The following is a 14,335-nucleotide window of genomic DNA, read 5'->3' on the forward strand; positions in this document are numbered from 1 at the left end:
GGGAGCTGCCCCACGCGCCCCGCCCACTCCGTGATCTCATTCAGTCTCGCTTCTTCCCGCAGGATTGAACGAAGCCTCGCGAGCGTTGGGGAAGGTGGTGCCCAAGTTTCCGAAGCCCCACCTCCTTCCGACTAGCCGAGGGTATTTGTCCTGCCCACCCCCGCCAGCCCTGTTCCGCTTCCGGTTAACCAGGCGCTGGGCTCCTGAAAGTTGTTGCTGCAGAGGGCGCGATGGGGAAATCAGATTTTCTTACCCCTAAGGCCATCGCCAACAGGATCAAGTCCAAGGGGCTTCAGAAGTTGCGCTGGTATTGCCAGATGTGCCAGAAGCAGTGCCGGGACGAGGTAAGCGGGCCCGGGGCGGCCCCGTGCCCACCCCCTCCTCTCCCCGGAGGGACCCCGCTGGAGATGCAGGCTGAGGTCCCCGACGCCGGGGTGAGGGCCTGGGTCTCCCGTCCCTAGTCGTGGGGGCTGCGCAGGGTGAGTCAAGGACTCAACTTAGTAGGGCCGTCCTTCCCTTCATCCCCCGTCCTGGCGGGGAACCAGTGGCCTTTGACACCTCCTTGTTCCCCAGTCTAACCCCAAAAAAGAAATGAAGTAAGAAAAGGTTTTGCAGGCCTCGGAGAAGTGACCCCACTCAAGTCGTCAAGAAACGGGGGGTGAACAGTACCGAGCCGGACGCCCGGGAGTGACAGTAACAGACGTCTCTGACTTGACGTGGCTCTTAGACATGATCAGGGTGTACACACCTCTTTTCGGGATCAGATGAAAAAGGAGAACTAAGTTCTTGCACACTAGTCACCTAACAAGCATTTATCGAGCACCTGCCATGTGCCAGGACCAGGATGTTATCGCGAGTGAGATGTGGCCTCTGGGGTCAGAATCAGAATTAGGAAGCCGACAAGTCACACTGTCTCTGCCTGTTTACTTATCTGAAAAGTGAGAATAGTAAGTGTCCCTACTTGTAAGATTGTTGTGAGTTTTAAATGAGTGAATTATGTGTAAAGTGGCTCAAGGGCTCTTTGAGCAGATCTTGAAAAAACGTTGCTGTGCTGTGGAGTTTACACTTTTCCCCATTATTTAGATGGATGATGAAGCACCTGGAAAAATTGAGAGCAGGCTAGTGACAGGATCACGTTTTTCTCTGGAGATTGAATTGGGTAGGAAAGGAAGAACACTGGGCACTTGGAATAATCTAATCCAGTGTTTCTGCAAGTGAGGGATGAGATACTTTAGGTGGGCCTCACGTTGAATAACACTGATACAGTTATTCTCTTTCATTTCTCTTTAGTTCTCTTTACTACTAGTCAAGGTAAAATTCTTACACAGAAAACTAGAGACTAGTACAGGGAACATCCATATATCCACTACCCAGATTTAACACTTTAAGTTTCACTTAACATTTTAAGTACTTTGCCATGTTTCCTTTTCTCTGAAATATGTAAAGTAAATTACAAGCATCGGGGTATTTCACCTATAAATATTTAAATACGCTCCTCTAAAATATTAGGATATTTTTCTATATAGCCATAATATATGTCATCACACGTAACAAAATTAATAAATATTTCTTCATATCATCTGGTGCATACTCCATAGTCACATTTTCTCAGTTGTTCCCATGAATGCTTTTTAAAACAGTTTGTTTAAAACGGGGAACTATATTCAATATCCTGTGATAAACCATAATGGAAAAGAATATGAAAAAGAATTATATATGTATGTATGTATGTATATATATATATATATATATAACTGAATCACTTTGCTGTACAGCAGGAATTAACACAACATTGTAAATCAACTATACCTGAATAAAATAAAGTAAAAACAAAAACAAACAAACAAAAAAACCCAGATCCAGTCAAAAGCTATACATTGGATTTGGTTATTTGAACTTTTAAAAAAATAGACCATTTTTTAGAGCAGTTTCAGGTTCACAGCAAAAATGAGCAGAAGGTACAGAGATTTCTCGTACCCACCCTGCCCTCAACATGTACAGCCTCCCCAACTATCAACCTGGTGCAACAGAATGGTACATTTGTTACAACCAATAACACTACATTGGCACATCATTAGCACCAAAGTCCATAGTTTGTATTAAGGTTCACTCTTGGTGTTGAACATTCTGTGGGTTTGGACAAATGTATAATGACAAATATCCACCATTATAGTATCATACAGAATAGTTTCATTGCCCTAAAAATCTCTGTGGTGTCGGGTGTTAGGACTTTTAATTCTCTCTCAATTCTAAATTTAAAATAGGATTCCCTCCCTTCCCCTCAGTTGTTTCTCTTGACATTGACTTGAAGAGGCCAGGCCAGTAATGATCCTAGAGGATTCCCCCTTTAACAATTAACTTTTCTTGTGGTTGTCGTTCGTCTTCTTTCTCTAACTCTTGTAGTTTTTGTAAACTGGAACTTAGGTCTGAAGGCTTGATTAGGTTCAGGTTAAATATTTGGGAGCAGAATCCTTGATAGGTGACCCTGTGTGTATCACATTGCATCAAATAAGGAAGCCCATGATGTCTGGTAGTGCCAAGAAAATTGAGTACAGTTGACAGCCTGTAAAGTAATGTTGGAAAGTAATATTTTCCCCTTTGCAAGAGCAAGTAACTATGGGGGAACCGGTAACAAATACTAGTGGAGTGTGGAATCGTGCCCATAGCTCCAATTTCCCATCAGCCTTTTACTCATGTGTTTTAACATCTTTGCTTGAGTCACTTATTTCATTAGAAGTTGCAAAGTGGTTATTCTTCTGGTTCTTTTTACATTTATTGTTGACCACCATTCTTTCGTAAAAATGAGCTTTTTCTCATTAACTAGGGTTATTTGGTTATCCTCAAATGTTATCCTAAAATAGAATTCCTCAGGGAAAGAGAAGACACGTTTGATTCTCTCTTTTAATTACTACTTTTCAGAGTAAGACACTTGGGGTGATTCTGACCTGTTTGCCCTCACATCTGTTCATTGCCCTTCCCTGCCTGGGGGAGGAGAAGCTGACCCCTACAAGCCCCCTCCCCTGTCTCTGTCTCTAATACAAGAAGATTGAGGGGGGGAAGGTCAGATCCCGAGTGTTCCCCTCCTGCCCATCCACTCCCTTGAGTTTCTAGAATTTAATAACATTATTTTGCTTTCATCTTACTGATTTATTTGTAATTTATGGAAAGTGGTGCTGGTTTTTCGTTTATGAGACTGATATCAAGTTTCCTTTTAAGATGCAGTTAAGGAAGAGTAATGCATAGGTAGGGCACAGAAGAGGCAAGAATTGTGTAGGCATCTGTGGGTGACTGAAGATTAGGAAACTGCTCTAAGCAAGATTGTGTGTTGAAATGAGGGCAGTGGCAATGGGATTGAGCCGAGGGACTGGGTAAGTTATTAGGACGGCGGAGTAGATGTAGTGCTGAGTGGAGGTGGAGGACTCTGGGATGCTGTCCTTGGTCCTGGCCTGGGTGACGGTACAGGACAGTGCTGTTCACCAAGATGGGGGAGACAGAGGAGAGGCACATTTTTCATTTCTCTTACTAGTGGAGAATCAGGTTCAAATGTTAAGTAGAATAGACACAAAGTCAAAATTTGCATGTTTTTTACAATCATCTGAAGAAGATACAGATTTAGTATGATAAAGTAAGGTTTATGTATAAAATGCAAGTGTATTTTGGGTAATGAGCTAAAGTATAGGAAAGTGAGTGAAAATAGTTTCCTTAATGGAAATTCACTAATGACCCATCTTACTTTGTTATAGTCCTCGAAACGCTTGCATAACACTTGGTATGAAGTAGGTGCCCAATAGGAATTTGTTAAATTGAGTCAAAAAATAAAATCAGGGCTTCCCTGGTGGCGCAGTGGTTGAGAGTCCGCCTGCCGATGCAGGGGACACGGGTTCGTGCCCCGGTCTGGGAGGATCCCACATGCCGCGGAGCGGCTGGGCCCGTGAGCCATGGCCGCTGAGCCTGCGCGTCCGGAGCCTGTGCTCTGCAACGGGAGAGGCCACAACAGTGAGAGGCCCACGTACCGCAAAAAAAAAAAAAAAAAAAAAAAAAAAAAAAAATAAAATCACTCCTCTGTTACTGTGCCCTGTAATGTTTCTTACTAATGTCTGTTTTCTAAAGCAGTATTTTTCTGTCTCTTTAATCTTCTGGGATTCTTTGATTAGCAGGGTTGCAAAACTCAACTTTATAAAAAAATTTTTTTAGAACGATAGGGTGCCTACAGCCAGTGACTTGATTATTTTTTACAGTTTATCATCAAAGAGCAGCTTTTTAGGATTTAATTAAATACTTATATTTAGGGCCTATTATAATGAGCTAAATCAAGATTTAACCACTACCTTTACATTTTTGTAGAATGGCTTTAAGTGTCATTGTATGTCCGAATCTCATCAGAGACAACTACTGCTGGCTTCAGAAAATCCTCAGCAGTTTATGGATTATTTTTCAGAGTAAGTAACTCAAAGCCATCCTTATATCATAAGCTTTATTCAGTTGGACATTTAATAGATGCTTAATATTTAATATATTGGAAGCTCTGTTTATTCCTTACATGTTAATGTGATAGCTGTATTATCTTTGTGCTCAGTTTTTGTTTTGACAGTTTATCATTGTGTGGAATTGTTAAAAAAGTATGTCGCACAAATCAGTCTTTCTTCCATTCACTTCAAACCTATGAAAAACCATCGCTCAGTCTAAAACACTTGTGGCTAAGAGCACAGGTCTGGAGTCAGACTGCTTGTCTTTTAAGTCCTTCAAACCCTGGCTTCTCCACTCAGGAGCTGTGTGACTTTGGGTGAACTTACTCAGTTTCTCTGTGCTTTAGTCCCCTCATCCGTAGGTTTTGTACCTTTCAAGTATTGTCTTTCCTTCATAGGGGTTATGCAAAGATTAAATGAGTTAATACTTTGCAGGTATTTAGAAGAGTGGTCAGTACTCGATTAATATTAGCTGTTAATTATTATTATTACAATTAATATTTAGTCTTGCCTCCATCCCTTTCTTTCTTTCCAGGGTTTTAGACCTTTTGGTCTTAAACCCCAAAGACTTTTGTTTATGTGGGTTATAGCATGTAAATTAGGGATTAAAACTGAGACATTAAAAAAATTTATTCATTTAAAATCACAATATAAGCCTATTACAGTTAAAATAACATTTTTACGTGAAAATTAACTATATTTTCCAGCACACAAAAAAATAAGAGTGGCGTTGTTCTACATTTTTGCAAATCTCTTCAGTGTCTGTCTTCATAGAACACAGTTGTATTCTCACATCTGCTTCTACCTTCATTCTCTTCTGAAATGTTTCTAGGTTGAAATACTTAGAGAAAGTCCAGCTTTTACACAGATGTGTAGTTGGAATTGGGGGGAGTATTTTAATAGCCTTTTCACATAATTTTGGCTATTCTTCTATGATACTACATTGAAACACAATGGCGTGGTAGTTTCTTAAAGGTTAGTTGCAATGTGGAATCAGAAACCATATAGCAAACCTTTTGTACTCTATGACATTAAACTCCATGTGATCTTTTACTTTAAGTGGATCTTGTACCCATGCATGGTTTTGTAACATCACACATCAGTCATTTGGAAAATATTGCTTCATTGAGTTACACAGGTATTCTGAAATTCTGAACAGTGATACATTTTATTATGCAATATCATAAAATCATATTCACTAATGTCAACTCAGTGCTGTCAGAAACATCTTTAAGTATTGAGAAGTATGTCAGACTCATGGTGGCGGACACTAGTTTACCCGAATTCACATTTTTTACTTGAAAGCTCAATTTTATCATTGACAACAAATACCGTCAGTTGTTTTCCTTGACCTGACAGGCTCACTTTGTTTATTTTTGAGAAAATATCTACTGAATACTTAATTTGAAATAACTATTGTCTATATGTCTGTCATTTCTCAAATATCAAGTGATGCTTTCATGTTTCTGTGCCAGATGGGAACAGCCTTCTCTTTCTCTTCACCTGTAAACGTCTTGGTCAGAATGTATATCTTTATTCACCTATGTTTATCTGTCACTTAACACAGTGTGCTCAGCTCAGAGGGACACATTAAGTGCCAACTTCATGTTTTATTATCAATAGAATGAGATGACTATGCCACATTCAGTAGCACTGAGACTCCATGAAGAATCCGCTCCAAAGATGTGTGGTCACTTTTGCTGTGCCACCTTTACCAAGACAAAAAGTTCCAACTTGACTTTGAACTTTAATTCTTGAAAGCTATAATCTGTCAGGATTTTTCCCTTGTTCCGTTTTCAAAGGTTCGGAACAGATATTCACATAGATGTTTTATATATCATGTGCTCATGCAAACTATACAATGGCTTAAATTTCAGAAGGTGATGCTATTTGTTTGTAGACATTACCTTAATGCTTTCCCTTCCTACTTTATTAGGGAATTCCGAAATGACTTCCTAGAACTTCTCAGGAGACGCTTTGGTAAGTATCTTAAGTCTTGTGCCCATAATGACTTTATAATCTCATCATCTGCTCAGGGTCAGCAGTGTCCTGATTTCTTCTTAGGAACCAAGAGGGTTCACAACAACATCGTTTACAATGAGTACATCAGCCACCGAGAGCATATCCACATGAACGCCACGCAGTGGGAGACGCTGACAGATTTTACTAAGTGGCTGGGCAGAGAAGGTAAGATCAAGACATGGTGTGAACAGTTGTTATATGGCTGCCCTGCAGGGAGAGAGAGAATGATCATATTTTCTGTGTAAATTTATGAAAAAGAGGATGAGTAGGGCAACTAGAAACTGGTGGAGAGGAGCATCATCTTCCAGGATCGATTTTGTGCGCTGCAGGTGCGTAAGAGCGTCTGGAGTGATTCTTTCAACAGTGCAAAGATGCATCCCTGAAGCATCCGCTTGTTAGGTTAAGGACCAGTACCCGTCCTCTTCCACTTTTCCCCCTACTTTCATTGCACTTTGGGAAACTTTGGTTACCCCTTCTTAAGGCAGTTTTTAAATTTGCTGCCTCTTTTTCCATTTCTAATAGGATGGAAAGTTCAGGAAAAGAACAGAGAAAGACAGTTTGTATCAAGGTATTAGTTATTCAATGTGTTTCTTTATTCCATTTTGGGGAAGATTTCTGCTTGGTTAAGTTAGCAGAATATCCTGTACTCAGTGGATGTTAAGTACTTAGAGACAGTTGAATAATTACTAAGCAAGATAATGCTTTTTTTATGTTTTCCTTGTTTAAATGTGTTGTCTCAACCTAGTCAAAAATCAAAATAATATTTCTTTTCTCTTTAAAGAGATAAAATATTCCAATTAAAGTCTAAATGTCACTAACTGTAAATGTGGAAAATTCACGTGCTGTATGAATTTGTGTACCTGAATGTGTTTGAATGAGTGTATTTGAATGAATGAGTAAATACTGCAGAGAGAGACCACATTTAGATGTACTTTCAGCTTTGATTGTATTCACAATTATAGTGTCCATTACTTTTTTTAAGGCTTGTGCAAAGTGGACGAAACACCAAAAGGCTGGTATATTCAGTATATAGATAGGGACCCTGAGACGATCCGCCGGCAGCTGGAACTAGAGAAGAAGAAGAAGCAGGACCTTGACGACGAAGAAAAAACTGCCAAATTTATTCAAGAACAAGTGAGAAGAGGTCTGGAGGGGAGAGAGCAGGTGGGCATCATCAAGAGAGACAATAGACAAAGGTCTGAAGAAGCAAAATCGCTTGTTTGTTTAAGCCTTGAACGAGTTTTGTAGGAGAAAGAGCACAGCCAGGTATCAAAGACCAGGCTGTGGAGTTGAGACAAACCTGGGTCCATTCCTGACTTACTGACTTCACAAGTTTGTGTAATTATGGAATCTTCTAAACCTCAGTTTCCTCATCTCTAAAACAGAGTCAGTAGCTAGTGGCAAAGGCATAAACAGCATTTCAACTGATTATAATTAATGCAGTGCTGGGGATGAACACAGTGTGTGAGCACACAGAGGGCTGGCACTTGCTCCAGCCTGGGGAGGACCTAGAATATTTGGAGGTAGATACATTCCCTAGGCTGAGGAGTCTTGAGGAATTAATGGGTAAAATCCAGGTAGATGGGGAAGGGGAAGCATGATAAAGTTGGTTCAGGTGTTAGAATAACTAGATCAAGGCATTTATTTCAACAGACATTTATTGATCACCTCCTGTGTGCCAGGCGTTCTAGGCACTGGGGATACAGCCAGTGGTCAAAAGATAAAAATCCCTGCCCTCAAGGAGCTTACATACTAGAAGTTGTGTTTGAGCAGGAAAATACAGCCTAGTGTGTATGTGAAACTACTAGCCATTTAGTATTTTTAAAAACTTTTTATTGTGGTGTAGCACACATGAAGTAAAGTGGATGATGTGCATTAATCTTAAGGTTACAGCTCGATGAACTTTCACATATGTATGTGTCTTTAGATGGATGGATGGATGGATCAATAGATAGGTAGTCCATGTGGCCACCACTCAGATCAAGGTATGGAACATTTCTAGTATCCTAGAAGGTTCCCTCATGCCCATTCCCAATTAATATTCCTTGTCCTCTAAGAAGAAAGCACTGTTCTGATATACTATTGATTGTTGGTTAGTTTAGTCTGCCCTTGAACTTCGTAGGAGTGGAATCATCCAGTTTGTTCTCTCTGTGTCTGGCTTCCTTAGCTCACCATAATGTTCTGTATGTGTAGTTCGTCTACATCCTTTCCTATCAGTGCTTCACACTTTTTTTTTGATTGATGTATTTCATTTTACGAATAAAATACAATTTATTTATCCATTCTCCTGTTGAGAAGCCTGTGGCTTGTTTCCAGTGTTTAGCTATTATGAGTACAGCTGCTCTGATCATTGTGGAGCACATGTTGTATGAGCCGTTGAGTACAGTGATGCAGGAAGTAGCAGGCGATGAGAATTAAGACATCAGTGAGAATCACTTTGTGAATCAACTTTTGTACCATGTTGATTGAACTCTTTGATAAGTGAGAGAGTGAGTGTGTGTTACGTTTCTTACATTAGCATGCATATTGTCGCACAATCTTTTAGGAGTTTTCTACATTAAATTAAAACAGGAACGGTGTTTAAACTGCTGTAAATGTGAAATTTAAACTCCTTAAGACTGAAAGCTTTTTATTCTCTTGCTTTTTAAAAATTTAAATCTTCATTTTCAATAGAGAAAAAATTATAACTTCCTATCGTGGAAATCACAAAGGATTCACACCTTGTACTGAGGAAAGAGGTTTACTTTTTGGAATAACATTATTGCTCTGTAACATTTTAGCTTAATATTGCTAAAACCTTCAAGTTAATTGTACTTTTCAGGTGTAAACAGTATCTTTACCCAAAAAAGCAGGGGAAATTCTATTGATCAGTGCTTCCTCATTCTACATTTAAACATATCAGTTTTTTCAGAGTAAGATCATGTTTTTTTGTGTTCCTTTGTGAAATCCTATATGGACATTACCTAACAAAATATTTTAGCTAGATCTCAAGGTCATCCTTCTTATTTATCAGTAGTAACAACAATTAACATTTATCAAACACTACAGCAGGCACTATGCTAAGTGTTTTATTTATATTATCCTAATTAACCCTTACCATAACTCTAAATATGTAGGTTATCCCTACTTTAAAGATGTAATGACTGAGCCTTCAGGGAGATGATGAGATTGACCGAGATGACAAGGCTCATAAGTGGCAGAGGAGGATTTTATACACAGTCGTCTTCGAGTTAGTCTTAGACCCTTGCTCATTACACTAAAGCGTACTACAAAAGAGAAAGATTTTGCTGTTTAAAGTAATCCTCCAGCTGAGATTCCTAGAGTTTATTGCTTTATGTTGTTGTTTCCTGCTTAAATTGTAATAGAAATAAAAATGTAGGTAAACTTCTACAGTTTGGTACAGAAAAGCTACTTTTTTCCCCCATAGAATAATTCTTTATTGGAGAATATTTGCAATACATATAATTTCTTAATTAGTATCTTAACCATTTTAGGTAGCAAGTCATAATTAAGGACTATTGAATATTGATGGTAAATGCAGTTGTGAACCAAACCTTCAAACTTTTTTTTTTAAAGGAAGTCCCTGTTTTTACGGAATTAAGCAGAGAAAATGATGAAGAAAAAGGTAGTTTTACTTTTCTTTCTTCCTTTTTTAGTATGGATGCTTTTGTATTGGCTCTGCCAAAAACTAGCGACATGTTTGGGAGCAAGAGGTGTTATCTGTCTGGATTATTCTCATCAGTAAAATGAAAAGGTGATAACAATGAATTGGATGGAATGCCTACAGCAACAAGTAACCAGGCTGAGTAAAATGAGCCTAAACAATAAGGAAATACCTTGCCATGCCAAGAGTCCCAGAGGTAGGATGGTTCTGGATGCCACACTATCAGCAGCTGGACACAAGGTGGCTGCCAGCAGTCCAGCCGTCATATGCAGACCCAGCATTGTCCAGAAGACGACAGAGAGCATCTCTGTCCTTTGGAGTCCCCTGTGAGCAAGGAAACTTTTCCTAGAAGACCTTCTTCCCAGCAGCAGACTTCCTTTTGAATGTCATTGACCAGACTGTATCACATGTCCACCTCAAAAACAGTCACTTGGAAAGGGAGTGGAATTATTTTGATTGGTTTAGACCAAAGAGCCTTACTCATCACGTCCCACAGGTCCCACCCCCTAGTCCTATCACCTTGGGCATTAGGTTTTCAGCATTTGGATTTGGGAGGGGACACAAACCTTCAGACCATAGCATCCTCCAAGCCATACGTGAGGGGTGTGGACACCCAAACAAAATTGGATTCCTGTTACCAAGGAGAGAGGGGCAGTGGAGTGGGGAAGTGGCCAAGGCTGTCTGCTACATCATATGATGGTCTTTCCCAGCTCTGTAAGCATCAGTCCAGTATATTTTACAGGAGTTTATGATCTCTGGGTAGGAGCATTCCAGCTCTCATGTATTCAAAATGTCCATGAATTTCTATGTAGCTGCATTGTGATATTTATTATAATTTGTATTATAATTTTGTTTTATTATATCTGATGTTTTATTATAATTTTCCTGAAATACATATGGAATACCAATTCTTTTCTTCCAGTTACATTTAATTTGAATAAAGGAGCATGTAGTTCGGGAGGAGCATCTTCCAAATCAAGGTGAGCTATGTGAACAGGTATCTTAGAACCTGAAAATTTTGATGAAATGTTGATTACTACATTTTAAAAGGTGCAGTACTGTGAATTATTTTTTTCTGGTTGTTATTTTCATCTCTTTTTCTTTTTTGTTTAATGATTGTTTTGTTTTATTTTCTTAGGAACTGGTTTTTCTCTTATTTGCCTATGATGAGCTGATTCTATCTTTTAAGGAAAAGCTCATTTTCATTAAATGCTTCACATGGTAAACCTTAACTTCTCCCTGAAAGCTTCTCCACTTCAAGGTTCTTTCTGTGCTATGGCAATACTATTCAGTGTTCTGTCATAGCCCACTATCAAGTTTGTTAGCTGGAGTACACACTTGTTGTTTTACCTGCTCTATTATGATTTTCTGAGAACAGAGACTAACTTATTCAACTATCTCCTTAGCACCTGGTAGGAATATAAGTGCATTAGTAGACACTCAGTAATAATTGCCTTCCCTTCTAGATGGTGTGGTACTGAGCAAGACTTGGCCAGCCTTTTCTATAAAGAGCCACATAGTAAATATTTTAGACTTTGTTGGCCATGTGTCTTTGTCATCACTTAACTCTGCTCTCAGAGCGAGGATGCAGCCATAGATGATACGTAAGTGAATGAGCTTGGCTGTGTTCCAATAAAATCTTATTTATAAAAACAGGCAGCAGACTGGATCTGGCCCTCAACTGCAATTTTTCAAGCCCTGGTATGGCACATAGTCAGGTATTTATATGTACTTTTCATGTTCTCTTCTCTTGCAGTTCTCATATATTCTTTCACCAAATATCTGTGCATACTTGTGATGTGCAGTGCATGCAGTTTGGTTATGGAGGTGAAAGATAACTCAGACAGGATATTCAGAAGGGCACTGTATATTCAGTATCTACTGGAATTTAGTTTTAAGCTGGGTGATTTGCTGTTTTACTTAATATTCTACATGGTGCTTATTTAACCTAACTCAGTTTTTTGTTTCTGCGAGTTTTTTTTTTCTTTTTTTGGTTTACAGGCTAATGGTTATTTGCACGGCTAAGTAAGTGTCTAGGAGAATTGAGGGAGACAGGCAGTCTGAGTCAGCAGTGCCTAACTGCTTCAGGATGACTTGCCAGCTGTCTTAACTTTGATCAAAGTGTTTCAGTAGTAACATCTGTATTAGCTATCATGAAGAAATTGGTGAATTGGGTTCTATATATGATATATTTGAAAAGAAAATTTCTTTTCAAAATATTGCTGTGATATGACCAGGAAGACAGGCTGGAGTATATCTTAACACATGCCATATAGTTTTGGACCCTTATGTGTTTCTATTTTCCTTTATTATTTGTTATTCCTAAGTGTAGATGAATGTTGAGATTGGTCCCACTGGGCCCCAAATTGATCGCCCTTATGTTAGTTTTCTATGGCTGCTGTAACAAGTTACCACAAACTAGGTGGCTTGAAACAGCAGAAATTGATTCTGTCTCTGGAGGCCAGAGTTCTGAAATCAGTATCCTTGAGCCAAAATCAAGGTGTCTGCAGGCCTGTGCTCCCCCCAGAGTCTCTGGGGAGAATCTGTTCCTCACCTCTTCCGGCTTCTGATGGCTGCAGGCATTCCTGGGCTTTGGGTTGCATATCTGCTCTATCTTCACATCACCTTCCCCTCTGTGTGCCATCCCCCTCTGCTTCCCTCTTTTTTTAAAATTTATTTTTTAATTTTATTTTTTTAATGTATGTATTTATTTATTCGGTTGTGTTGGGTCTTCGTTGCTGCATGTGGGCTTTCTCTAGTTGCATCGAGCGGGGGCTACTCTTCGTTGCAGTGTCCGGTCTTCTCATTGTAGTGGTTTCTCTTGTTGCGAAGCTCAGGCTTTAGGCGCGCGGGCTTCAGTAGTTGTGGCGCGCGGGCTCTAGAGCGCAGGCTCAGTAGTTCTGGCGCACGGGCTTATTTGCTCCACAGCATGTGGGATCTTCCTGGACCAGGGATCGAACCCATGTCCCCTGCATTGGCAGGTGGATTCTTAACCACTGTGCCACCAGGGAAGTCCCTGCTTCCCTCTTAAAGGATGCATGTGGTTGCAGTTAGAGCCCACCCAGATAATCCAGAACAATCTCATTTCAAAATCTTTAACTTAATCCCATTTGCAAAGGCCCTTTTTCCAAATAAGGTAACATTTGTAGGTTCCAAGGATGAGGACCTGATAGCTTTGGGGGTCTGCTATTCAGCCTATTACATCCCTATGCCAAACTGTGATTTTGTTAGTAAAAACATTAGTTTTATTTGACCAAGTTCTGTGACTTCAGTCTCAACTGTCTATAATAATGTGAAAATAGTGTCACAGATAATACAATGGAGAGACTATCTAAGTTTTCTTTTTCTGAAATTATGGTATATTTTTTTAGAGGTTCGGATTTATTTTCCTGTTGATTAATATCTCATATATTTAAAACCCAGAATTAACTAAGTGATCTAGATATCAAAAATGGATAATTTAGGCTGTGTGAGGCACAAAGATAAGCCCTGCTTCCCCATTGCTGGAACAAAGATTACTCAGCTCTCACTTCTGTTTTTCCTTTGGGCTTCCCTCTCTTTTTTTTTAACATCTTTATTGAGTATAATTGCTTTACAATGTTGTGTTAGTTTTTGCTGTATATCGAAGTGAATCAGCTAGATGTATACATATATCCCCATATCCCCTCCCTCTTGCATCTCCCTCCCACCCTCCCTATCCCTCTCCTCTAGGTGGTCACAAAGCACCGACCTGATCTCCCTGTGCTATGTGGCTGCTTCCCACTAGCTATCTATTTTACATTTGGTAGTGTATATATGTCCATGCCACTGTCTCACTTTGTCCCAGCTTACCCTTGCCCCTCCGTGTGTCCTCAGGTCCATTCTCTATGTCTCCGTCTTTATTCCTGTCCTGCCCCTAGGTTTTTCAAAACCTTTTTTTTTTTTAGATTCCATATATATGTGTTGGCAAACGGTGTTTCTTTTTCTCTTTCTGACCTACTTCACTCTGTAGGACAGACTCTAGGTCCATCCACCTCACTACAAATAACTCAATTTTGTTTCTTTTTATGGCTGAGTAATATTCCATGGTATATATTTGCCACATCTTCTTTATCCATTCATCTGTCGATGGACACTTAGCATGCTTCCATATCCTGACTATTGTAAATAGTGCTGCAGTGAACATTGTGGTACATGACTCTTT

At 39.6% G+C, this 14,335-nt stretch overlaps 1 protein-coding gene across 1 annotated transcript in view; it reads left to right on the forward strand.

Moving 5' to 3' along the window:
* Positions 1–230: 230 nt before the first annotated feature.
* The window catches only part of KIN (Kin17 DNA and RNA binding protein), a gene marked incomplete at its 5' end in the record, with an annotated part of 36,891 nt that continues 22,786 nt past the window's right edge, over positions 231–14,335 (forward strand). The window contains 7 exons of the mRNA XM_079700156.1: positions 231–344; positions 4,345–4,439; positions 6,403–6,446; positions 6,531–6,653; positions 7,471–7,652; positions 10,065–10,113; positions 11,075–11,132. Coding sequence (XP_079556282.1) covers positions 231–344; positions 4,345–4,439; positions 6,403–6,446; positions 6,531–6,653; positions 7,471–7,652; positions 10,065–10,113; positions 11,075–11,132 — 665 coding nt within the window. The remainder of the gene's footprint in view (positions 345–4,344; positions 4,440–6,402; positions 6,447–6,530; positions 6,654–7,470; positions 7,653–10,064; positions 10,114–11,074; positions 11,133–14,335) is intronic.

This window comes from Hyperoodon ampullatus (assembly GCF_949752795.1).
Source record: "Hyperoodon ampullatus genome assembly, chromosome: 3".
In the NCBI taxonomy this organism is placed as follows: domain Eukaryota; kingdom Metazoa; phylum Chordata; class Mammalia; order Artiodactyla; family Ziphiidae; genus Hyperoodon; species Hyperoodon ampullatus.